Source organism: Oncorhynchus mykiss, chromosome 5, assembly GCF_057628025.1.
Source record: "Oncorhynchus mykiss isolate SJ-2025 chromosome 5, ASM5762802v1, whole genome shotgun sequence".
NCBI classification, from domain to species: Eukaryota; Metazoa; Chordata; class Actinopteri; order Salmoniformes; family Salmonidae; genus Oncorhynchus; species Oncorhynchus mykiss.
Genome location: NC_143026.1, coordinates 59,733,955 through 59,761,457, shown reverse-complemented (window position 1 = coordinate 59,761,457; position 27,503 = coordinate 59,733,955). Strand labels below are relative to the sequence as shown.

General features: G+C 40.5%; 1 protein-coding gene across 1 annotated transcript; it reads left to right on the top strand.

Annotated features, from left to right (window-relative positions):
• Positions 1–539: 539 nt before the first annotated feature.
• LOC110524141 (ras-related protein Rab-3A) lies at positions 540–27,503 on the top strand. Its single transcript, XM_021603504.3, has 5 exons — positions 540–632; positions 15,059–15,283; positions 20,995–21,113; positions 23,594–23,718; positions 24,137–27,503. The coding sequence occupies exons 2-5, from the start codon at positions 15,059–15,061 to the stop codon at positions 24,325–24,327; spliced, it is 660 nt and encodes a 219-aa protein (XP_021459179.2). The 5' UTR covers positions 540–632; the 3' UTR covers positions 24,328–27,503.

Below are 27,503 nucleotides of genomic sequence, written 5' to 3'. Positions count from 1 at the left end.
ATCCATTCAAAATGGCAGACACTCTCCCAATGCTTGCTATCATTGTTCAGAAGAGTTATGGGACCAGAAATACTGCACCGCCGGTCTCTACTCATCACTGCGCCTATCGTCCTCCCCCTCATCACCATATCCATTCAAATGAAATAAACAGTGTAGGCTACAATTAATTATTGCAATCTGTGGTAGACTCTACATGATTCAAGTAAATGATAAGTAATAATAAGTCCCAAACTAGATCTAATAATTATTTACACCAGGGACATCATTATTTAAAGAAACTGAAAGATTGAAAGATAAGATAATTATTATTATTATCAACTGATGTTGAAGAGCAGGGCTATGTATGGTCATTCGATTAATAATTTCCTGACACTCTTTTGTAATAAATTATAAAGAAGCACGAGCTAGAAGGATAAATAATAAATAGGGATAGGTTTAACGCATCTTGAATATTTTAGGACGTTTCAGTGTACGTGGTCCAGGATTAGTGGCTTGAAATATCAATCAAACCCCACCAACATTGAGGGCCCGCCCACCTCAGTAGTCAACTGTCAGTCATATGACGTTAGTGTTTCTGCAGGTGCTTGACGCGGTGGTGTGTTGCGTAATAGGAGCAGAAAATACACTTAAAGGTAAGGATATAATTATTATATTCTTCATTTACACTATACCATAGCTGGTGTAGAGTTACATTTGTTTAGAAGTTTCTATGCGCCAACAAAATAGAATAAAGGAGAAACAATAACCATCATTTGACATTCGATGCTTGCTTTTTACAGATACATGTAAGTGCAGTAGCTCGTAAATATAGTATTTCATATGGGGTTGGTTACAATTATGCCGTAATGTATGACATGTCAAGCCTCGAATAACCACAGCATCAGCGGGAGAAGAATGACCTGTCGAAATTCCTAAAATAGCTCATCGGTTACAGTAGCCTATCTGGTTCGCGATACCGCATGTGTATCCTTCATTTGTAGTGCGAGATAATTCTTAAATCAATTAAGCAATGTATAATTGTCGTGAATTAATATCAGGCCTGCCATATGGAAATCCAATGCGCTGTAGATAGGTGCACGGGTCGCTCTGTGCTCTCAAAGACAAGGGAACGAACATGCTCGTAAAGGCTGATTGACTTTACACTGTTCTGTAGGCTATTTAAATCCTCGATGTCTTCATAAAACCACTGCTTTGACAGCACAAAACCTATCACAGAGAATCGTAATGCTGTGTGTCTGAATGGGACCACATCAGCAAGCAGGGGTAGGGGACTCTAGTTACCTACTGATTGTAATCTCAGGATAGTTTACACCGCACAGTTTTAGGACACTCACCCACATTTTCTCATTTTAGGTAGTTATACATCGTTATATTAATGGTCAAAATAGCAAAGCAGGCTATGTTAAATTGGATAACTAATAATAAATACTCATTTTAAAAAAGCTACTTGAGCATTTTTGCATGTTAGATTGGGACCATTTGAAATAATCATAATTTGAATGCAAGAAAGTATATATTCTATGCTATAAAGGAAATTGTAGGGGGTTAGGACAGTTCGAAATTTACTGGGGTGGGGGGTGGTCCAAAATAGGCTGGATCAATTTTCAATATGAATCCACAAGAACAAATAGGAATAGCTGATAGGCAGTGGAGAGGCCAGTTGCGTCATTGCGCATGAATGAACACTGAAGACACCGAGACACTCAAAAAGCTCCCCTATTGAACATGTTTAGGGAAAAAACTATTATCCTACCTAGACTAGCCAACAACACCACAACGCAATGAATAATTTCATTATTGTTTTCAAATGAGTACTAAATTCTACTCTAGGCTGCAGTGAAAATCTAATTTGAATAACAGCGCAAAAGCCCTGTGATTTGAATGTTTCATTCCATTTGGATCAGTTGTGGGTCCACTCTAGATATTTTATAAAGTCTAGAAAGGCACAGTAGCAGGCCATTCTGGCTGTCTTTTTACCTATACTGAGATGCGCTGTCTGTTGCAGATCATCATTCTCCCAAATCGTACTATAATAATGTGCCCACATATGCTTCCGGCAGGCCTAGTTATTCAGGAAAGCTTAGTGCACGCTCTGCCTCCTCTCTAATCCAAGTGGCTATTCCTCACACACCTAGAACCTCAATATAGCCTAAATATTTGTTATTTAACTTTTAAAATGTATTACCTTTTATATGTGACATAAACGCAACCATTCACAATGTTTTAATCTTATTAGGCTTCTTCAAAAATCTCCCGTAGGCATGCACACTTCCGTTCAAAATATAATTCCAGCATCATCAAAATGGCTTGACATTAACCAGGTTTCCACCCAACCTTTTCATGCGAGTAAAGTACATGTCGGATAAAAAAATGTCACATCATGGGAAAGCATGCAGTTTATTAAATTACGATAAACTTCACAGGGTGGTGAAAGTGCGGAGTGAGGAGCTTGATGCTCCTTTCAATAAAGATCGAGGGTCTTGTTCTGGTGACATGATGATCGATGCTTGGCTGCTGTTTGACAAATAACAATAATCTCTCACTTTTGTCCATAATAATCTCATCATGTAGGCTATACCCACACTGTATCTGCGAGCTGCTGGCTAGAGTGCACGTGCCAATACCAGAGTGGGTATATTCACAATACCTATGCAATATTTTTTTTGTGACAAAACCAGCAGTAGGCCTTGACTGCAATGGAAACCCATTCAACTTGTATCTTTTATTTGGTACATGGGAATGTAACTGCAAAAGTTATTTTAATGTGCACTACGTATTTACGCAAACTTTTATCCGCAACAAGTACATTTGATGGAAACACAACTCTGATGGGAAAATGTGCATATTGTTTTTATTCAGATTTTGGAATATTTACATGAAAATCTGTCGCCAATTGGATGGAAACCTAGCTATTGACACCCTAAAGAGTCTGGCAAGTGCGCTAGTCTGGTGTCACTTTGATTATGCCTGCAATACATGGTTCACCAGCAGCCCCAAATGTCTAAAGAATAAGGTACAGACAAGCCAAAACAAGCTTGTAAGAATTATACTTAAACTCCTCCCTCCTACTCATCTGGAGGTCGAGCATTTTAAGCAGCTAAGTTAGCTATCTGTGGAAAAAAGAGTTGTATTAATTAAACTTGGTCTGGATGACAGAATTCTCACGGACTCAGCCCCCAGGTACAGTTAAAGTCGGAAGTTTACATACACTTAGGTTGAAGTCATTAAAACTTGTTTTTCAATCACTCCACAAATTTGTTGTTAACAAACTATAGTTTTGGCAAGTCGGTTGGGACATCTATTTTGTGCATGACACAAGTCATTTTTCCAACAATTGCTTACAGACAGATTATTTAACTTATAATTCACTGTATCACAATTCCAGTGGGTCAGAAGTTTACATACACTATGTTCAGTGTGCCTTTAAACAGCTTGGAAAGTTCCAGAAAATGATGTCATGGCTTTAGAAGCTTCTGATATTCTAATTGACATCATTTGAGTCAATTGGAGGTGTTCCTATGGATGTATTTCAAGGGCTACCTTCAAACCCAGTGACTCTTTTCTTGACATCATGGGAAAATCAAATGAAATCAGCCAAGACCTCAGTCTTGTATATCCTTGGGAGGAATTTCCAAACGCCTGAAGGTACCCCGTTCATCTGTACAGACAATAGTATGCAAGTATAAACACCATGGGACCATGCAGCCGTCATACCGCTCATGAAGGAGACGCGTTCTGTCTCCTAGAGATGAACGTACTTTGGTGCGAAAAGTGCAAATCAATCCCAGAACAACAGCAACGGACCTTGTGAAGATGCTGGAGGAAACAGGCACAAAAATATCTATATCCACAGTAAAATGAGTCCAATATCGACATAACCCGAAAGGCCACTCAGCAAGGAATAAGCCACTGCACCAAAACCGCCATAAAAAAGCCAGACTTTGCAACTGCACATGGGGACAAGGATCATACTTTTTGGAGAAATGTCCTCTGGTCTGATGAAACAAAAACAGAACTGTCATAATGGCCATAATGACCATCGTTAAGTTTGGCGGTAAGTTTGGCGGTGCTTTGCTGCAGGAGTGACTGGTGCACTTCACAAAATAGATGGCATCATGAGGCGGAAAATTATGTGGATATATTGAAGCAACATCTCCAGACACCAGTCAGGAAGTTAAAGCTTGGTCGCAAATGGGTCTTCCAAATGGACAATGACCCCAAGTGTATTTACACTGTTGTGGCAAAATGGCTTAAGGACAACAAAGTCAAGGTATTGGAGTGGCCATCACAAAGCCCTGACCTCAAGCCTATAGAAAATTTGTAGGCAGAACTGAAAAAGTGTGTGCGAGCAAGGAGGCCTACAAACCTGACTCAGTTACACCAGCTCTGTCAGGAGGAATGAGCCAATTAAACAATTTAAAGGCAATGCTCCCAAATACGAATTGAGTGTATGTAAACTTCTGACCCACTGGGAATGTGATGAAAGAAATAAAAGCTGAAATAAATCATTCTCTCTACTATTATTCTGATATTTCACATTCTTAAAAATAAAGTGGTGATCTTAACTGACCTAAAATTATTTTCAATGACAGCCTAGGAACAGTGGGTTAACTGCCTGTACAGGGCCAGAATGACAGACTTGTACCTTGTCAGCTCAGGGATTTGAACTTCCAACCTTTCGGTTTACAAGTCCAACGTTCTAACCACTAGGCTACCCTGCTGCCACAGCACGAGAGACTAATATTCACTGTTTTAAATATAAAGCATTTCACAGGGATGCTGGCCCATGTTGACTCCAATGCTTCCCATAGTTGTGTCAAGTTGGCTGGATGTCCTTGGGAAGTGGACCATTCTTGAAACACATTGGAAATTGTTGAGGATAAAAACAAAACAGCAGCCTTGCAATTCTTGACACATACTGGTGCGCCTGGCACCTACTACCATACCCTGTTCAAAGGCACTTAAATATCTTGTCTTGCCCATTCACCTTCTGAATGTCACACATACACAATCCATGTCTCAAGGCTTAAAAATCTTTCTTTAACCTCCCCTTTATCTACACTGATTTAAATGGATTTAACAAGTGACATCAATAAGGGATCATAGCTTCCACCTGGATTCACCTGGTCAGTCAGTGTATTTAATTGTATGTATTTATGAAAGAAATAGGGACCACAATGAAAATAAGTCCCTGACTATATTGTGCAATCCTCGTCACTTGTAAAAAATTCTTTGTGCTCTGTATATATGTATTTTTTTCTATTGACATAAAATCAATCTATCCATACTGTGCAGCTGCCATTTGATGAATGGAAAGAGACATCTGTTAAAAAACACCAAAAAGTTTAATGACATTCAGGGATGGTCAAGCCAAGCCTTCAATACTGGGTAGGCCTACAAGGTCGGGAGGGATGTATTTTGTGATGTATTTATTGTGGCGTTAAAACACAAGGCATGATATTGAAGCGCACAAAGTCGGCATGCTTTGTTTATTAGTTGTGCGGTGTATTGGCACAGAAACCTGTTGGCGGAAAAGCTTTTACATACAGTGCCTTTGGAAGTATTCAGAACCCTTGACTTTTTCCACATTTTGTTATGTTACAGCCTATTCTAAAATTGATTAAATAGTATTTCCCTTATCAATCTACACACAATAATCCATAATGACAAAGCAAAAACGTTTTTTTGTTTATTTTAGCAAATGTAAAAAATATTCAGACCCTTAACTGAGTACTTTGTTGAAGCACCTTTGACAGCTATTACAGCCTCGAGTCTTCTTGGGTATGAAGCTACAATCTTGGTACACCTGTATTTGGGGAGTTTCTCCCATTCTTCTCTACAGATCCTCTCAAGCTCTATAAGGTTGGATGGGAAGCATGGCTGCACAGCTTTTTCAGGTCTCTCCAGAGATGTTCGATCGGGTTCAAGTCCGGGCTCTGGCAGGGCCACTCAAGGACATTGTGAGACTTGTCCCGAAGCCACTACTGCATGTCCTGGCTGTGTGCTTAGGGTTGTTGTCCTGTTGGAAGGTGAACATTCACCCGAGTCTGAGGTCCTGAGCGCTCTGGAGCAGGTTTTCATCAAGCATCTCTCTGTACTTTGCTCCATTCATCTTTGCCTCACCTGACTATTCTCCCAGTCCCTGCTGCTGAAAAGCATCCCCACAGCATGATGCTGCCACCACCATGCTTCACCGTAGGGATGGTGCCAGGTTTTCTCTAGATGTGACGCTTGGCATTCAGGCCATAGAGTTTAATCTTGGTTTCATCAGACCAGAGAATCTTGTTTCTCATGGTCTGAGAGTCATTAGGTGCCTTTTGGCAAACTCCAAGTGGGCTCTCATGTGCCTTTTCCTGAGGTGTGGTTTCTGTCTGGCCACTCTACCATAAAGGCCTGATTGATGGTTGTCCTTCTGGAATGTTCTCCCATCTCCACAGAGGAACTCTAGAGCTCTGTCAGAATAACCTTCGGGTTGTTGGTCACCTCCCTGACCAATACGCTTCTCCCCCGATTGTTCAGTTTGGCTGGGCGGCCAGCTCTAGGAAGAGTCTTGGTGGTTCCAAAATTCTTACATTTTAAGAATGATTTAATTTAATGAATGACCTTCAATGCTGCAATTATATTGCAATATTTTTTTGTTACCCTTCCCCAGATCTGTGCCTCGTCACAATCCTTTCGCGGAGCTCTACAAACAATTCCTTCGACCTCATGGCTTGGTTTTTGCTGTGACATGCACTGTCAACTGTGGGACATTATATAGACAGATGTGTGCCTTTCCAAATCATGTCCAATCAATTTCATTTACCACAGACTCCAGATAGACTCCAGTCAAGTTGTAGAAACGTCTCAAGGATGATTTCACTTTGTCATTATGGGGTAGATTGCTGAGGATTTTAATGCATTTTAGAATAATGCGGTAACTTAACAAAATGTGGAAAAAGACAAACGGTCTGAATACTTTCCGAATGCACATTTGATATAATTATAAATATGGCATCAAAATCAAAATCAGATTTCCTCCTAGCTGATCATTGTCTGCAGCCAACTCTGATCATAGTGTAGGACTAATGAAACAGGCAGGGAAAGTGAGTTCATTCATGGTGGTCGGTCGAACGCTCAACCTTCTGGTCCGTAGCCCAGCGTGGCATCAACTGTGCCACAAAAGCATGCTGAAGTGGCAAAGTAGATATCCACGTTTACAAACAAAGGGTTGCCACATTTGTTATTTGTGGTCAATACATTTCAAACTGTCCCTTAAGCTACTTGGCCTACTAAACCAATTTAATCACAGATAGGATGTGGCTGGCCTATTCAATGTTTCAGAAGGACTATATTGTTGCAAATATGATCGATTGAGTCCCATGGCAATACTATATACAGACATCGTCTAAATGTGTGTGTGTGCATTTACCTTAAATATACTTGAAAGAGATCATACTCCAATGTTATTGCTGGATTCTCTGGGGGAAATGCATCACAGAAAAAGTATTAATGTTTAATGGTTAAATAAGGGCTGCTATTGCCTGCCCTACAATATTATATTAGATTACAGGGCACTTTTTGTTTCCCCCCCATACTATGAAAACAAAAACTCCACTCTCTTAATTGCAGGCTTCCATTGTGATACTAGCAGGTTCATGGCATCTTCTGCTCTATAAAGAGGGAGGAAATTCTATATTTAGCTCCTTCTGATCTGCATTTGTCTTCTTAGAAAATGGAAAATGTGATTGGATGGGGGAAAATGCCGTATTAGGCAACCTTCTGGATGTTTTGGTACCTTACAGTTCTTTGGTTAATGTCTCACTATGAATTTTCATGTGATTTGATTCAGTCCAATTCGGTCCACTGTCAATTGTCAAACTGTCAAAAACGTTTATTTCCCTTTTATGTTTTGCCACTACCCAAGTAATGAATCATCACTTTTTGTTAAATGAATTCAACCTATCCTTGAAAGAGAATGCAGGGAGTTGTCTTGGAAATGGGTGTGTCTGCTGTGGAGTATAATTTCTCAGTTTTAGCAATGTGTTGACAGATGTTTATTTTACTGGGCAAAGTTACTTTACTGTAGAGGGCCTTTTAGTGCCTCAGTACATTCAGTTCTGTGATGTCTAGACGAGAAATTCAAATTCGCTAAGTAAATTTAATCTTTGCTCTTGAATTAATACTGTCGGCCACTTCATTTGACGAAAGAGGATAGCTACAATGTGTTCCTAATTAGATCACCCAAGCAACTCTTTATATCTTTCATGAACTTGTGTTACCTGGGGTTGGCATGTAGCCTAGCGGTTCAGAGCGTTGGGCAAGTAACTGAAAGGTTGCTGGTTTGAATCCCTGAGCCAATGAGGTGAAACGTACACTAATGTAACCTTGAGCAAGGCACTTAACCCAAATTGCTCCTGTAAGTCCATCTGGATAAGAGCGTCTGCTTAAATGTAAATGTTTGATATGGGTTTGGAAAATAAAATGTTTTATGAAGAAGCACAATGGCTTCTTCAGACTGCTTAGCTGGGAATATAAATTCAAGTATCTCACTTCAATAAATAACCGTAGTAATTACATAGTAATATGCTATTAAGTTATGGCACATTTCAATAGCATTTTTGTATTGTCTTGTAAGATAATAATTACTAGCTAGGTAACAGCCTGGACTTAACTTGACTAACTCACTAAAGTTATTCCCTTGTAGTTACCCTGGAATAATGCCTATGTAATGTATAGCGCTGCCCAATTTGCTTTAACAAAATGTTGGTTTTGTTTTATATGAGCCAGATTAAGCTGAGGTATACTTCAGCTCCATTGGCAGACTATCATTGTCTTTCTCATTAGCTTGCCTAATACCAGGGTGTTTGGATCAGGTCTGACTCTCAGGCTTTCTGGGATCATCCTGGACTAAAACAGGATTAACAAGATGCCAGTGGGAACCCATTCAAAAGACTGATCAAAACTGTCTGACTCATAGTGCACCAACACAGTTTAGGACCGGCTGACATCACACATCTGTTGTTAAGGTGTCAATCTCTTTAGGCTGAAAAGAAGAGCCAACACATGTTTATGCCACAGGTTCACAGGTTGGTGCCACAGATTCACAGGTTGGTGCTACAGTAGGTTGGTGCTACAGTTTCACAGGTTGGTGCCACAGATTCACAGGTTGGTGCAACAGATTCACCGGTTGGTGCAACAGATTCACCGGTTGGTGCCACAGATTCACAGGTTGATGCCACAGATTCACAGGTTGATGCCACAGATTCACAGGTTGATGCCACAGATTCACAGGTTGATGCCACAGATGCACAGGTTGATGCCACAGACGCACAGGTTGATGCCACAGATACTTTCCTCAGTTGGGAGAGGTTGAAAAGTTTATGGTAAATCACATTGATTGGAATTATTTTGAGTCTTCATCTCTCGTTTAACATATGGTCAAGACTAGAGGTTGACCGATTAATCGGAATGGCTGATTAATTAGGGCCGATTTCAAGTTTTCATAACAATCAGTAATCAGCATTTTTGGACACCGATCATAGCCAATTACATTGCACTCCACAAGGAGACTGCGTGGCAGGCTGACTACCTATTATGCGAGTGTAGCAAGGAGCCAAAGTAAGGTGCTAGCTAGCATTAAACATATCTTATAAAAAAAACAATCAATCTTAACATAATCACTAGTTAACAACACATGGTTGATGATATTAGTAGTTTATCTAGCTTGTCCTGCGTTGCATATAATCGATGCGGTGCCTGTTAATTTATCATTGAATCATAGCCTACTTCGCCAAACGGTTATTTAACAAGCGCATTCGCGGAAAAAAGCACTGTCGTTGCACCAATGTGTACCTAACCAAAAACATCAACGCCTTTCTTAAAATCAATACACAAGTATATATTTTTAAACCTGCATATTTAGTTACTGTAATATTGCCGGCTAACATGAATCTCTTTTAACTAGGGAAATTGTGTCACTTCTCTTGCGTTCTGTGCAGTGGTAGGCAGCAGCAGGCTCGTAAGTATTCATTCAAACATCACTTTCGTGTGTTTGCCAGCAGCTCTTAGCTGTGCTTCAAGCATTGAGCTGTTTATGACTTCAAGCTTATCAACTCCCGAGATTAGGCTGGGGTTACCGATGTGAAATGGCTAGCTAGTTAGCAGGGTGCACGCTAATAGCATTTCAATCGGTGACGTAACTTGCTCTGAGACCTTGAAGTAGTTGTTCCCCTTGCTCTGCAAGGGCCGCGGCTTTGGTGGAGCGATGGGTAACGATGCTTCGAGGGTGGCTGTTGTCGATGTGTTCCTGGTTCGAGCCCAGGCAGGGGCGAGGAGAGGGACGGAAGCTATACTGTTACACTGGCAATACTAAAGTGCCTATAAGAACATCCAATAGTCAAAGGTATATGAAATACAAATGGTATAGAGAGAAATTGTCCTATAATTCCTATAATAACTGCAACCTAAAACTTCTTACCTGGGAATATTGAAGACTCATGTTAAAAGGAACCACCAGCTTTCATATGTTCTCATGTTCTGAGCAAGGAACTTAAACATTAGCTTTTTTTTACACGGCACATACTGCACTTTTACTTTCTTCTCCAACACTTTGTTTTTGCATTATTTAAACCAAATTGAACATGTTTCATTATTTATTTGAGCCATTATATTAAATAAAAATAAAAGTGTTCATTCAGTATTGTTGTAATTGTCATTATTACAAAAAAAAACAAAAAAAATTGTCCGATTAATTGGTATCGGCTTTTTTTGGTCCTCCAATAATCGTTATCGGCGTTGAAAAATCATAATCGATCGACCTCTAGTTAAGACTCATGTCATCTTTCTTTGCCCAAGTTGTGGGATTAGTTCACCTGGCCAGCCAGACTTGTGTCGTTAGAAAGACATAAGGAGTCTAGGGACCATCAAGTCCTGTCATTACATTGCAAGAAGCATATTTCGGTCAATAGTTGAATAGAATGCATTTTTTTTATAAGATTTAGATAAATTGCACAAATCTCTTGAAAGGGAGGTGTCAATAACGATGATTGGGTTTCCAATAGTAAGTGGGAGGAGGAGCTCTGCGGACCCTTAAGTGTCCAGAAGTAATTTAGCCATTCATTGTATCATATTTTCTTGAGTTGCTATTTTGTGTACATATCCAGCTGTATTGGCAAAATGACTACATATTCCATCGAGGTTGCCTGTTGTCACAGTTCTAAGAGTAGTCGAAACATCCAGCTATAACTCTACGCTAATGACGCCAGTGGATCTCAAAACTGAAGTTGGATCCCCATTAAGTAGCAATGATATCCTTCACCACTGTCGTCATAAGGCAGATATCTCAAACCAGTCATGACCATTCAACAAAATAATAAAACAAAATGGAAGTTTCTTTCCAGAAAATGTCTTAGTTACATGATTGCATAACTAGCAAAGGAGTTTTGAAGTTGAGGGTGCAGTATTTATGAAGTTTGGCAATGAGGACGAAAACTAGCTTACTTCAGTTAGCCATCTAAACTCTGCAAAAAAAGAAACATCCTCTCACTGTCAACTGCGTTTATTTTCAGCAAACTTCACATGTGTAAATACTTGTATGAACATAACAAGATTCAACAAATGAGACAAAAACTGAACAAGTTCCACAGACATGTGACTAACAGAACTGGAATAATGTGTTCCTGAACAAAGGGGGGGGGGGGGGGGGGGTCAAAATCAAAAGTAACAGTTAGTATCTGGTGTGGCCACCAGCTGCATTAAGTACTGCAGTGCATCTCCTCCTCATGGACTGCACCAGATTTGCCAGTTATTGCTGTGAGATGTTACACCACTCTTCCACCAAGGCACCTGCAAGTTCCTGGACATTTCTGGGGGGAATGGCTCTAGCCCTCACTCTCCGATCCAACAGGTCCCAGACGTGCTCAATGGGATTGAGATCCGGGCTCTTCGCTGGCCATGGTAGAACACTGACATTCCTGTCTTGCAGGAAATCACGCACAGAACAAGCAGTATGGCTGGTGGCACTGTCATGCTGGAGGATCATGTCAGGATGAGCCTGAAGTAAGGGTACCACATGAGGGAGGAGGATGTCTTCCCTGTAACGCACAGCGTTGAGATTGCCTGCAATAACAACAAGCTCATTCCGATGATGCTGTGACACACCGCCCCAGACTATAACGGACCCTCCACCTCCAAATCGATGCCGCTCCGGGGTACAGGCCTCGGTGTGACACTCATTCCTTCGACGATAAATGCGAATCCGACTGTCATCCCTGGTGAGACAAAACCGCGACTCGTCAGTGAAGAGCACTTTTTGCCAGTCCTGTCTGGTCCAGCAACGGTGGGTTTGTGCCCATAGGCGACGTTGTTGCCAGTGATGTCTGGTGAGGACCTGCCTTACAACAGGCCTACAAGCCCTCAGTCCAGCCTCTCTCAGCCTATTGCGCACAGTCTGAGCACTGATGGAGGGATTGTGCGTTCCTGGTGTAACTCGGGCAGGTGTTGTTGCCATCCTGTACCTGTCCCGCAGGTGTGATGTTTGGATGTACCGATCCTGTGCAGGTGTTGTTACACGTGGTCTGCCACTGCGAGGACGATCAGCTGTCCGTCCTGTCACCCTGTAGCGCTATCTTAGGCATCTCACAGTACGGACATTGTAATTTATTGTCCTAGCCAGATCTGCAGTCCTCATGCCTCCTTGCAGCATGCCTAAGGCACGTTCACGCAGATGAGCAGGGACCCTGGGCATCTTTCTTTTGGTGTTTTTCAGAGTCAGTAGAAAGGCCTCTTTAGTGTCCTAAGTTTTGATAACTGTGACCTTAATTGCCTACCTTCTGTAAGCTGTTAGTGTCTTAATGACCGTTCCACGGGTGCATGTTCATTAATTGTTTATGGTTCATTGAACAAGCAAGGCAAACAGTGTTTAAACCCTTTACAATGAAGATCTGTGAAGTTATTTGCATTTTTATGAATTATCTTTGAAAGTCAGGGTCCTGTAAAAGGGCCGTTTCTTTTTTTACTGAATTTAGTTTAGCCAGGGAAAATCGGGGGAAAATGAGCTTGGGCCTTGTGCGCATGTGCGCCAGCTGGGCACACTAGGCTAATGCAGGAGACAGATTAGAGTTCTTATGCCCTGATATTATCAGGAGCTGTTTGCGAAAAGTTAAACAATTCAAAGACTGAAACAAATAAATCAGATGGTTTATATTTAAGGAGAGAGAATCGATATACAATCCCAAAATCAGCTGTAACTTTTCACAGTAAAGCAAAGATTAAAATGATGTTTGAGTGAACCCATAATACAGAGAATGAATGGTGAATTCGCTTCCGGGCACAGTAAACTCCTTCTCACCACTCTATAAGCTCTTTGTAAGGTCTAGCAATTATGTACTGGTAGGTCTAGGCCTATCATCTAAATGATGTTCTTCAGAAACAATAGCCAAAATAACATGGCTTTGAATATTGGGGACATTAATTATCAGGCCCACAAGCAAGCTTATTTCACTCATAACCTGAGTGTTCAAAGCTAAGAGTGTTCTTTGAGACAAACTGTATTTTTCTAGTAGCACTGGACAGCAAGTAAGGCAGAGTCATATGACTATCTATCATCAGAGGAAGCTTAGAGAAATCTTAGTCATCATGACTAGAAGCAGACACGTTAGAAAATACTTTGAATTTCACTCTGATATTTTGACATGTCATGAATACACCTAAACCAGAACCTGTATGATTCAGGTTCTGGACATTTGTGATGTATTATATTGAAGGATGCATAGTCTGTTTTGTCAGTTTATTTTGTCAAGACTTATTTAGAATATATTTAGAGTTTGCAGTATTGATCCGGTTGCATATCAATTTCTGGCATGCTTTTTCTATTGACCTTATTTGCACTTCCTTCTCTACTCTTTGCCAGAGTCCTGTGTTGAAAATCTATGAACAGCGCTATGGGTACAGTTGCACTAAGGTCAAAGATGCACTATGTACTCCACACAGGTTAGCGTTTTTCATCATGAATCTAGTTCTGGAGGCATCTCTGCAGAGTGGTCACTAGCTGGCACAGCCACAAAGTCATAAAATCTGATTTTAAACCTAACCCTAACCTTAACCCTAGCCTTAACAATAATGCTGAATTCAAACCTTAAATTAAGACCAAAAAGCACATGTTTGTGCTATAGATGGAGCCTTAAGAGACCTTGAATCCTGATGGGCTGAAGTGAAGTCAGTGTTGCCCTAAAGAATAGATACGATTCCCGCCACAAGTTCAACATGATCCCTGCAAATGCGATCAATCACTTTACAACACAACTATACTGTTCTATCACGGGGGCAGATGTCCTGAGAGGACGAGCAATCCACTTGAAGTCCTTTTTGTGGCATGTGGCGTAGGCTGCTCTATCTTTCAAGAATGCACTGTTGAGAGCTGACTAAATATGTACACAATGGCTCACATCTTTTGAGAGACAGAATGATTGGTCTGTAAAACCAGCAACCCATAATTAAAGAAGTGTTGTAAGTATCAGGCGGTTCAGAATTTTCCACTTTGTGCGAAAAGCTTTGATTCCTGTCAGTTGCAAGAGAAGCCGTCAGGGGACTATTTCCTCGCCCACTGATATCTTGTCACGCTGAAGGGAACCGATTTTAAATGTCTCTTGATGCAATGCCTTGTCTTCTTGTGCCTCTGGTATATCGATGTTTCAGAACTTAGTGTCTTATATTGAGTACTACCACTACTTGGCCTTGGTGAACACTGATGAACTGCACTGTGATGGATGAGGTTGCTCACCTTTTGTACTAGGTGTGTTTGACAAGGGGTTGCAGGCCCTGTGTGGATATTTGGCACTTTGGGTTCTGTCTAGTTTTGTCTGTACTTAGAACATGGCCTCCACTGCTTATCCTAGGCTTTACCGTTGAAGTAGGTATTTCTGAAGTGTTGGAGGCCATTTATAGAAACACAATGTAATAATAGTACTGCCCTGTGATCCGCCAAGAATCAGTATTGGAACTCTTTCCATGATACTTCCAAATACAAGGGATATTTTCAGTCGGCTGACAAACTCTCTCTCTCTCTCTAATCTTTCAGATGGCTTCAGCTACAGCTAGCTATGGACAGAAGGAGTCCTCAGACCAGAACTTTGACTACATGTTCAAGATCCTCATCATTGGAAACAGCAGCGTGGGCAAGACCAGCTTCCTGTTCCGCTACGCCGACGACTCTTTTACGCCCGCCTTCGTCAGCACGGTGGGCATCGACTTCAAGGTGAAGACCATCTACAGGAACGACAAGAGGATCAAGTTACAGATCTGGGTGAGATTTGGAGACCCTTTCATATGGTTGATATGTCCCTGTAACGAAGAATTCTGTCCCTGTATTCACGCGCTCAAAAACACAGCCTAAAGTTAGTTGAACTTCCAATGTGTTATCACTACACTTTCAACCATCTAAAAAAACAACCAAATTCCAATTGGAAAACAATTTCAGATTTTTGGTTTAGTTCTCACCCAAATGTTTATCACTGGGCTTTCAACCATTTAAAAGCACAGCAAAGTTCAAATGGGAATACAATGTCAGATATTTTGTTTATTTATACAACAGATTAATGTGATCATTGTGATTCATCTAATAGCAGAACCAAATGACCTGGACTGCAGTTGAGATTACATTAAAAGTACATAGTGCAAGTGATTAATGCCGTTCGAGATTCTGCGTAGATTATTATAGCAATAGGTAGACCTGCGATAAACTATGCATGCTATCTTGAACAAGCACGCTTTATATGATTACATAAGAAGGAATGCATAGTTACAGTAACCTCAAAATGTGTCCATGGATATGTTAGTCAATTTAGGTTGAATGTAACATTAGTTTGTATGATAGCCTTAAAGGTGCTACGTACACACATGTGGAAGCTAGGTGAATTGCAACAACACTTAGGTTGAATACAAACAACTCTACTTCCTCCTCTACATCCCATTTCCCTGCAACATGTTGGAGACTTTGTGTCTGTGGAATCTAGTGGAAACCACTCACGCTTGAGCATTTCACTTTCAGTTTTGTCCACCAGCTTTAAACAGCTGAAAACAAGATATTTCACAGCGATTTAGATGGTGCAATGATTCTGTTTACTATGAATTGCTTGTATTGTCACATAAAATGAAATTAGGTGAACAATTTAATTTTAGCAACCAGGTAATGGCATGGTGGTTTCTGTGGCTGTATGGCATTAGTGGAAACTAAGACTAATCTCATGGCAGGTCTGCCAGTTTTGACTAGCAAAAGCAACTTTTTGTAGCAGGTTAGGATCATTAACGTGGCATGTTAGGATAATTAAATGCAAAAATTATCCCAGACGCGACTTGAACATACAGTATCTAGATAAAACCAGACCTGCCCTGAGAACAGTCTTGGTTTCCACGAATGTGATGCTGCATTTCTGTGTCTCTTTACTTTCGGTTTTGTACATCACTTTCAAACAGCTGAAAGTACGATCTTTTTTGTAATTGAAAATATATTTCACAGCGCTTTAGATGGTGAAATTATTCTTTACACTATAAATTGCTTGTTTTGTCACATGAACAGAATCTTTAAATTTTATTATTACTTTTGTACTTTTTACCCCTTTTTCGTGACATCCAATTGGTAGTCACAGTTTTGTCCCATCACTGCAACACCCTTACGGACTCGGGAGCGGCGAAGGTCAAGAGCCATGCGTCCTCTGAAACACAACCCCGCCCAGCCGCACTGCTTCTTGACACACTGCCCACTTAACCCGGAAGCCAGCCGCACCAATGTGTAGGAGGAAACGCCGTACAGCTGGCAACCAAAGTTAGTGTGCATGCGCCAGACCGCCACAAGGAGTCGCTAGAGAGCGATGGGACAAGGACAACCCAGCCGGCCAAAATAAATGTAGTTCTGTCCTTGAGCTGTTCTTGTCTATTAATGTTATGTATTATGTCATGTTTTGTGCAGACTCCAGGAATAGTAGCTGCTACTTTTGCAACAGCTAATGGGGATCCTGATAAAATACCAAACCCTCCCCTAACCCAGACGATGCTGGGCCAGTTGTGCACCGCCTCATGTGTCTCCTGGGATCAAACCCGGATCTGTAGTGCCTTAGACCGCTGCACCTCTCGGGAGGCCAACATTATAGAATTTTAACAACCAGGTAATGGCAAGGAGATTTCTGCCATTGATGATTCTGCTTGTGAGATGCTAACCACGTCTCTGAGAGACGTTAATGGAAGAGAGGGGGGTGCAGCCTGCCAATTTGACATCGAGCCAGTCTGGCTTTTGTTGACCAATAGGAAGGCTTCGTCTGGGCCCAAAATCGTTATTTTTTAAAACATTGTGCAACACTATGATTCCAATGAAATTAAAATTCACAAATATTTCACATATCTCCTTTAACTTTAGGTGTGTGTTGAATTGTGTTTGGTTGACAATGCAACCAAATATCAACATATAAAAGAGATGTATCTACTTTTTTTTTGGTTAACATGTAGACATGTTAATAAGTTATTTATTGTATTTCAAAAGTAATATTGAGTTACATTTAGCGGACACCCTTATCCAGAGTGACGGCATACATTTTAATACTAGTCCCACATGGGAATCGAACCCATAACCCTGGCATTACAATTGCAATGTTCCACCAGCTGGGCCACATAGGAATTGTGTTTAGTTGTCAATGCAACCAGATATCAACATTTTAAGAATATTTATCTTCTGTTTGGATAGTTCCATCTGTAACACTGACTTAGTCTGGCTTTAATTCCAGTTTGTCTACAAATTAATAATTGATGTGTTAAAAATCAAATCAAACTTTAAATAAAGTTTGATTTGATTGATTAATTTTATTTAACTATGATTTTTGTTTGAGATGGAGATGTGAATTAAAGCCAGACTAAGTCAGTGGCAAAGGTGGAACTATCCAAGTAGATAATACTTCTCCTTCAAATGTTGATATTTGGCCTATTGTATTCTATTTTTAGTTGAATTCTGGGTTGAACTCAAACAGTTGCTGTTGATGACTTTGCAAATGCTATATAGTCCTAAATAGCATCATTGATGATTGATAAAGTATGGTCACGTTTAATTTGCTAAGTTAAACCTACCCTTTGGAATGACTTTAATAGTGAATCTATTTCATTTTTAAGTGGGGCCCTCTCGACAATCATTCTCATGATAGCACATTGTTAATAATCAATGACAAATATCATAGCTAAGCAGGGCTGGGCCTTGGTTAAAACCTTGGATGGAAGACTAAAGGGTAGCTGTCGATAGATCAATTCTCCAGTAGGAGGTGATGCCCAGACTATTAAAAAACAAATTCTGATAGTGGATATAATGTTGAAAAGCTGACATTTTTAAAGGTACAAATTCAACATATTTTCTAGAAGGTTTATGTTGAAATGTGGTTACCATGGTGACATAGCTGTGGTTGACATTTCACCCTCAAAACAACAGTTTATGTTGATCCCTTTTTTTCAAATCCAATGTATTTCCCACATAGATTCCACATCACAATACGTTGACAAAGTATGTTGAATCAATGTTGATTCAACCAGTTTGTGCAGTGGGGCACTGCAGTCTCTACTGGACATCCATATTGTGCATTAAACACTGGGGGCTGGTGAAAGAGGATACGTGTATGTGTGTTGAGGAAAGGCTTGGTCTGTGGTCAGCCTTTTCCCAGGGCAATGACTAAACCCCCCCCGACCACCACCACCACCACCTATACACACACTGCTCCCCATCCCCCACCTCCCAGTACAGCATACAGTCAGCTTCGCATGCACTCAAGTGTAGTAAAATTGAAAAAGCTGTGAATGCTGATAATTCAAATATGACCTAAAACATAAAGCACATTTGTTACACACCACATTTTGCGAAAGTATTCGGCCCCCTTGAACTTTGCGACCTTTTGCCACATTTCAGGCTTCAAACATAAAGATATAAAACTGTATTTTTTTGTGAAGAATCAACAACAAGTGGGACACAATCATGAAGTGGAACGACATTTATTGGATATTTCAAACTTTTTTAACAAGTCGAAAACTGAAAAATTGGGCGTGCAAAATTATTCAGCCCCTTTACTTTCAGTGCAGCAAACTCTCTCCAGAAGTTCAGTGAGGATCTCTGAATGATCCAATGTTGACCTAAATGACTAATGATGATAAATACAATCCACCTGTGTGTAATCAAGTCTCCGTATAAATGCACCTGCACTGTGATAGTCTCAGAGGTCCGTTAAAAGCGCAGAGAGCATCATGAAGAACAAGGAACACACCAGGCAGGTCCGAGATACTGTTGTGAAGAAGTTTAAAGCCGGATTTGGATACAAAAAGATTTCCCAAGCTTTAAACATCCCAAGGAGCACTGTGCAAGCGATAATATTGAAATGGAAGGAGTATCAGACCACTGCAAATCTACCAAGATCTGGCCGTCCCTCTAAACTTTCAGCTCATACAAGGAGAAGACTGATCAGAGATGCAGCCAAGAGGCCCATGATCACTCTGGATGAACTGCAGAGATCTACAGCTGAGGTGGGAGACTCTGTCCATAGGACAACAATCAGTCGTATATTGCACAAATCTGGCCTTTATGGAAGAGTGGCAAGAAGAAAGCCATTTCTTAAAGATATCCATAAAAAGTGTTGTTTAAAGTTTGCCCACCTGGGAGACACACCAAACATGTGGAAGAAGGTGCTCTGGTCAGATGAAACCAAAATTGAACTTTTTGGCAACAATGCAAGACGTTATGTTTGGCGTAAAAGCAACACAGCTCATCACCCTGAACACACCATCCCCACTGTCAAACATGGTGGTGGCAGCATCATGGTTTGGGCCTGCTTTTCTTCAGCAGGGACAGGGAAGATGGTTAAAATTGATGGGAAGATGGATGGAGCCAAATACAGGACCATTCTGGAAGAAAACCTGATGGAGTCTGCAAAAGACCTGAGACTGGGACTGAGATTTGTCTTCCAACAAGACAATGATCCAAAACATAAAGCAAAATCTACAATGGAATGGTTCAAAAATAAACATATCCAGGTGTTAGAATGGCCAAGTCAAAGTCCAGACCTGAATCCAATCGAGAATCTGTGGAAAGAACTGAAAACTGCTGTTCACAAATGCTCTCCATCCAACTTCACTAAGCTCGAGCTGTTTTGCAAGGAGGAATGGGAAAAAAATTCAGTCTCTCGATGTGCAAAACTGATAGAGACATACCCCAAGCAACTTACAGCTGTAATCGCAGCAAAAGGTGGCGCTACAAAGTATTAACTTAAGGGGGCTGAATAATTTTGCACGCCCAATTTTTAAGTTTTTGATTTGTTAAAAAAGTTTGAAATATCCAATAAATGTCATTCCACTTCATGATTGTGTCCCACTTGTTGTTGATTCTTCACAAAAAAATACAGTTTTATATCTTTATGTTTGAAGCCTGAAATGTGGCAAAAGGTCGCAAAGTTCAAGGGGGCCGAATACTTTCGCAAGGCACTGTATTTACATGTGTATTTGGATTCATTATGCATGCTAGACATTATACAAAAAGCAACAATTTGACTACTACCCTAAAATAAAGCCTGACCAGCATAGTGTTGTGTGTAATGGGGATTGGGGCTGATGTCGCTCCACAGTTTAGAGAGATGCAGTATTGGGTTGTCAGGGAGGCCTCATTCCCTGAGCATTCATTAGAGCTTAGGCCGTAACTCAATCTGCCCCCTCCACCCCCCGGCTTGCCAACCAAGGAAGGGAGGCGAAATTTGGCAAGTCACAGTGGAAATGCGTCAGGAGCTGTAAAAGCTACTGATACCCCATCATCATCTGTTGGCAGCAAAAGCAGTATGCGGGTAGACTGCTTGAAATCACCGGAGGGTTTTAATGTTCTGTCGTTATTGGTGTGCGTGGGACGATCGCTGTCAATGTCAATTTGACTGTGGTGCATGTCAATTTGGCTGTGGTGCTCGTTTTCATGCAACCTCCGTGTGTATGTGTGTGTGTGTGTCATATTTCTAGGATACGGCAGGGCAGGAGAGATACAGGACTATCACCACGGCTTACTACCGGGGTGCCATGGGCTTCATCCTCATGTATGACATCACCAATGAGGAGTCATTTAATGCTGTGCAGGACTGGTAAGTGATTGCTCAGGAATGTGGTGTGGTCATGTGACCATATGGCAAATAGTAAAGTAGTAAAACAGTGGACAAACACAGACCAGTGTTCCTTGATACAGTACAGGCCTGACTGTAGGAGGTCCAATTGGCACCAAAGGTTTGTTGACCTTTTCTTCAGAAAGGCCTACGAAGTGATAAGAATTTGTTGACCTTTTCTAAATAAAGACCATTGGACTTGAGACACATATACTATATGTACAGGTAACTACCAAAATAAAGGAAACACTTGAGTAAATGGGGGATACAAAGTATATTGAAAGCCAGGGGCCCCACACAGGTGTGGTTCGTGAGTTAATAAAGCAACTAACCTCCCATCATGCTTAGGGTCATTTTTAAAAATGCTGGGCAGGTCATTATTTTGGTCATTGTTTTGGCTACCATGGCTATGCCCTCATAGGATGACAATGCCCCCATCCACAGTGCACGAGTGGTCACTGAACAGTTTGATGAGCATGAAAACAATATGTAAGCCATATGTCTAGGCCGTCTCAGTCACCAGATCTCAACCCAACTGAACACTTATGGGAGAGTTTTGAGTGGCTCTTGAGACAGCGTTTTTCACCACCATCAACCACCAAGTGATGGAATTTCTTGTGGAAGAATGGTGTCACATCCCTCCAATAGAGTTCCAGACACTTGTAGAATCTATGCCAAGGTGTATTGAAGCTGTTCTGGCTTGTGGTGGCCCAATGCCCAATTAAGACTCTATGTCGGTGTTTCCTTAATTTTGGCAGTTACCTGTATAGTTGTGTAAGTAGAGATACTGGGGTGCAAAGGAGCAAAATAAATAAATAAATTCAATATGGGGATGAGGTAGGTAGGTAGATAGATGGGCTGTTTACAGATGGGCTATGTACAGGTGCGGTTATATGTGAGCTGCTCTGACAGCTGGTGCTTAAAGCTAGTGAGGGAGATATGAGTCTCCAGCTTCAGAGATGATTGCAGTTCGTTCCAGTCATTGTCAGCAGAGAACTGGAAGGAAAGATGACCAAAGGATCAATTGGCTTTGGGGGTGACCAGTGAGATATGCCTGCTGGAGCGCGTGCTACAAGTGGGTGCTGCTATGGTGACCAGTGAGCTGAGATAAGGTGGGGCTTTACCTAGCAGAGACTTGTAGATAACCTGTAACCAGTGGGTTTGGCGATGAGTATGAAGCAAGGGCAGTTGTATAGTTGACAACACCTGGTTCCTCTGGTAAAATAGTCTCAAACACTCTACTCAACAAACTGGATGCAGTCTATCACAGTGCCCCATCCGTTTTGTCACCAAAGCCCCATACACTACCCACCATTGCAACCTGTACGCTCTTGTTGGTTGGACCTCGCTTCTACCAAATTCTCTAAAACAACATTGGAGGTGGCTTATGGTAGTGACATGAACATTCAATGTTCTGACAACAACTCTGGTGGACTTTCCTGCAATCAACATGCCAATTGCACGTTCCCTCAAAACTTGAGACATCTGTGGCATTATGTTGTGACAAAACTGCATATTTTAGAGTGGCATTTTATTGTCCCTAGCTCAAGGTGTACCTGTGTAATGATCATGCCGTTAAATCAGCTTCTTGATATGCCACCCCTGTCAGGTGGATGGATTATCGTGGCAAAGAAGAAATGCTCACTAACAGGGATGTAAACCAATGTGTGCACAAAAGTAGAAGTAAATAAGCTTTTTGTGCGTATGGAACATTTCTGGGATGTTATATTTCAGTTAATGAAATGAAGGTTCAACACTTTACATGTTTAGTTTAATATTTTTGTTCAGTATATAATTTTGAACCGGAGTCAGACAAAATTGTGTGTTTCTCTAATTACAACGATTGATCCCCAGACAAAAAGCGTCCACTTGGGTTTGTATCTTCCTGATTTCCAATAAGGAGGGGACTTGGGTTTGTATCTTCCTGATATCCAATAAGGAGGGGACTTGGGTTTGTATCTTCCTGATATCCAATAAGGAGGGGACTTGGGTTTGTATCTTCCTGATATCCAATAAGGAGGGGACTTGGGTGTGTATCTTCCTGATATCCCAAAAAATGATTGAATAACATGTATGTGTAAATGTATTTTCAACGCTTGCTTACATAATGTGGCCGGTGAAGTTTGCGTGTAACCAAATACTATTACTCATAATAACCCCAAATAAACGTTAATCGTATCGCAAGCTGCATTATTCCAAACTCATTTTAGATGACCCTTGAGTGTTGGATAAGTGCAGTGAAAATGTCACCTAAGCTTTCAATGGCTCTGCAGTGGACCATGTCTCTGCAGACTGCACACTACAACCTATGTTCTTAGTAAGAGTGGTTTATTGAAACAATGTTTCGATCCTCAGATCATCATTGTGTCTCTTTGACCTCAAGCACCTGCTCAAAACCACTGGATGTGTGTGTGTGTGTGTAATCTTTTCCAATACTGAACCTTTCTGTATGGCTGCCATAGGTCGACCCAGATTAAGACGTACTCGTGGGACAACGCCCAGGTCCTGCTAGTAGGCAACAAGTGTGACATGGAGGACGAAAGGGTGGTGGCAGGAGACCGGGGCAGGCAGCTTTCTGAACACATGGGTGAGTTCAAGTCACACAACACCAGCTCACAGTGCCCACCATAACTACATGAGCTATACAATTCAATGATACTGCTGATGTTAATGGTACTTCTTATCTGATGATTTGATTTTATCATCTGAGTTGTCAGCAACAATAACATGTATAATTTGATTGCAATCGCTTGGTAGAAGTTCTTATCCAGAGTAAATGCGATTAGGAGGTAGAACAGCATCATAAGCAAACATAAAAAGAATTGTGCCGAATTGGCTGTTGAACACAGATCTCCCAGCTACCACCAAATATCATGTCATACAGGAATGACAAAACACGAAGTTTGCTCACAATAGCTTCAGAAACCAATGGGCAAGATTACTGATCACGTATGGCTAGTTTGGTAAACATTTAAATCCAACACCATTATAACACCATGTTCCAGGGTTCGAGTTCTTTGAGGCCAGTGCCAAAGATAACATCAATGTGAAACAGACGTTCGAGCGGCTGGTGGACATAATCTGCGAAAAGATGTCTGAGAGCTTGGATGCCGCTGACCCGGCAGTTACAGGGGCTAAACAGGGGCCCCAGCTCACCGAGCAGCCCGCACCCCCCCAACAGGACTGTGCATGCTAAAGCTGAGCGAACCCCCCACACACACCATCAACTCATCCTCAGGTCCCCTCACACCTGCTTCCTTTACTCGGGTCCTCACTGGTCTTAAATTCTCCTTTCAGAGTCTGCCCCAAATCTTCATCATTGTTTACCTTATTTTCTCAGACTAATGGTTTTCTGATAAAAGCCTTTGTTAGAGACGGATGGAATTCCATATTAAAGTATGTGTTGTTAAAGAGGTCAATACTTTGGAAACAGAGATATTCAAGCCGAGTGCAAATATAATGTCTAAGTCCCCTGTCTGTGTGAAATACAAGAAAACATATATTGGATTGCATCAGTCACTAGTATAACATAATTTCCTGTCTCAAATTTTTGTCCAATCAGCCATTTTTTTAATGTACCTTATGTTTTGTATACTGGTACCACTTTCCTTTGTAAAGCTTTTCGCGTATAAAAAAAACAGTAAGGAAAATACAAACAAATTATAGAGAGGTAAAAAGAAACAGAGACATTCTTTATACAGTACCAGTCAAAAGTTTGGACACACCTACTCATTCCAGGGTTTTTCTTTATTTTTTACTATTTTCTACATTGTAGAATAACAGTGAAGACTTCAAAACTATGAAATAACAACTATGGAATCATGTAGTAACCAAAAAAGTGTTAAACAAATCCAAATATATTTTATATTTGAGATTCTTAAAAGTAGCCACCTTTTACCTTGATGACAGCTTTGCACACTCTTGGCATTTTTTACTGGTACTGTATATGTTTGGTTTAAATGTGTATGTAAATAATGTGCATAATATAATATCTAAGGGATCCATTAGAACATTTTTTTTTTTTTTTTTTTTAAAGCATAAAGAAACAATCTATGAAGATATGAGAGGTCAATGTTGTAGATTTTCTCTGAATCAATTTATTTATGGTTTAATTAGTCTCATTGTCATCCCCCTATGCCCATTTACACAAAACATCTTTGCTCCTACTACCGCTCTCAGGTACTTGCAAATACACTCACTAAGAGCTGTTAAGATTAATGCTAGTTTGCATGGAAAGAGGCTGAAGCCACGGAACCAGAGCATAGCTGAAGTATATCAGCATCGCTCACCTTTTACATCCATTTCAATGATCTTATTTTGTATTTTTGTGAGAAATAATGAATTACAATGTGCATGTTATATCAGAGGCAATACTTGGCTCCTTATGACTTGAAATAGGATACAAGAGACTGCACAAGTGAGGTTAAATAATATAGAAATCATACTGTGTCCTGTACAATAACAGGTTAAAAAAATATGTTTTGCTCAGTTTTGGCAACGGCTGTTTTTGTCCCACAGCTTGTAAGTACTTAAAGGTAGATATGACGTAGGTGCACAAGTAAACCAGGGCCAATATCCACAATAACTAAGAGCATTAAAGAGCGACGGTAAACTTCTGCTGTTTTGGTCCCGTACCTACCATGCTCAAACAGCTTGACCCGAACCCATGCGCAGATACTGTGTGGGGGGGAAGTCTTGCATCTCACTCATCGCAATATCTGCGATGCTGCTCGTGGCAATGTCATTTTGCTGAGTCTACCTTTAATGCACACAAGCGTAGTCTTATGCAACAAAGAGTTTATGGGTTTGTAGTGTGTATGTGATTGGAACAATTTGCAGTAAAATATGTGTAAAATTAAACGCTAACCCTTGAGACTGTTTGAGCGCAAATTTAGTCAAACATTTAATTTAGGAAAGAAAAACCTGAATGGCCTTTTGCCTCTGGTCTTTGAATTGATATTCAGTCCAAGGTCTCAATCCAGGAAAGTTTCCATTGAAATTAGAGAATATATTATTACTCATTGCAAGCCATCGAAACCACCCTTAAGACCTTTGTGATGTTTACGAGTGAACTTTTCTATGTTGTTGATAAATGGCTGTCTTTACTAGAGTGAATGAGTGCGAAATAATCATACAAATAGATCAGTCATTCAAGCATCCTCAATTGATGAAACTGTCAAATGTATACTTCGCTGAGTCATACCAAAGTTTTGATGTGGGACAATAATGACAATGTGTAACAATAATATTAGAATAATACTACTGTAGATACAATAACAACAATATTTGATCATATTGCAATCCAGCATACATTTTCAACATAATTTTGCTCTACTATATTATGGCTGTGAGTCTGCCATCTCAGTAGTATCCAGAGACACCCCCACCCCCCTCTGTAAACTGTCCTCCTCCTCGCCGATGCCGTCTTCATTTCTATGAAACAAACTGTAAATGCATTTTAGTCATATGTTTCATGCGTGGATTGTGTGTTGTATTGACTCCAGGTTTGCAAAAAAAGGACAAAATCTGAAACTCATATTTTATCTGCATTAGTTCTAGGCCTGCTTGTGAATGAATGTGTCACTTCCTTTAATAAAAAGCAATATGCAGTACCACTGAACAGCATCTGTAACAGTAGAGCTTGCTGACAGTAGGTCTACTATATAAAGTGTATCGGGTACACCCCCCCCCCTCAAATAAACCAAGGGTGTCGGGTAAGTTTTACCTTGCTGCTATTCCTAGGTAGTATAGAACTGAATCTGGAAAGATGTAAAAAGAGGGAATAACCATGTTCAACTGATTTGTTAGGTTACATAAAGCCAAGCTGTTACTGTCAACAACAACAAAAAACATTTACACAAATATACTAGTGGTTTTAAAACCTCTTGTCAAATTTGTGGATTTATAGTGAGAGATGTTGTTAGGATCTTGGATGTCACCAAAGCTTGTGAGAAAAAGAAACATTTGACATGAGTGTAAATTTAGAAGAGTACAATAAGAGTATTTCAGATTATGTTTTTATTCCATTGCTTTGCTACGAAGGCAACCTTCAAGGCATCCAATAAGGTTTGCGCTGTCAGGAAGGTATTGCAATTTTTCAAAAGATCCAAAGTGTTGCTTGTTTTTGGAATTTATTTCATAGTTTTTTTTGTGTTTTTATTTTTATTGTGCATCCACCGAATACTGTTCTGCAAAGTACTGTTGACTTGGTTTACATAGATTTTTACTTTGTACTTCTATTGTGGGAATACAACAACTAATGTTATAATAATAAGGGAATATGGTGTCAAAATGTTAAAATGTGAACATTACCAAATCTGCTGTACATGTTGTGGAATTCAATGACAAAAATAAAAGTTTGGCCTGTTGTAA

What these genes read in the sequence shown, in the direction of transcription:
- LOC110524141 (XM_021603504.3), top strand. Translation starts at nt 15,059, where the DNA reads ATGGCTTCAGCTACAGCTAGCTATGGACAGAAGGAGTCCTCAGACCAG. An exon ending in GGATCAAGTTACAGATCTGG is followed by an intron (nt 15,284 to 20,994) that starts GTGAGATTTGGA and finishes TCATATTTCTAG; the next exon opens with GATACGGCAGGGCAGGAGAG. An exon ending in TTTAATGCTGTGCAGGACTG is followed by an intron (nt 21,114 to 23,593) that starts GTAAGTGATTGC and finishes TGGCTGCCATAG; the next exon opens with GTCGACCCAGATTAAGACGT.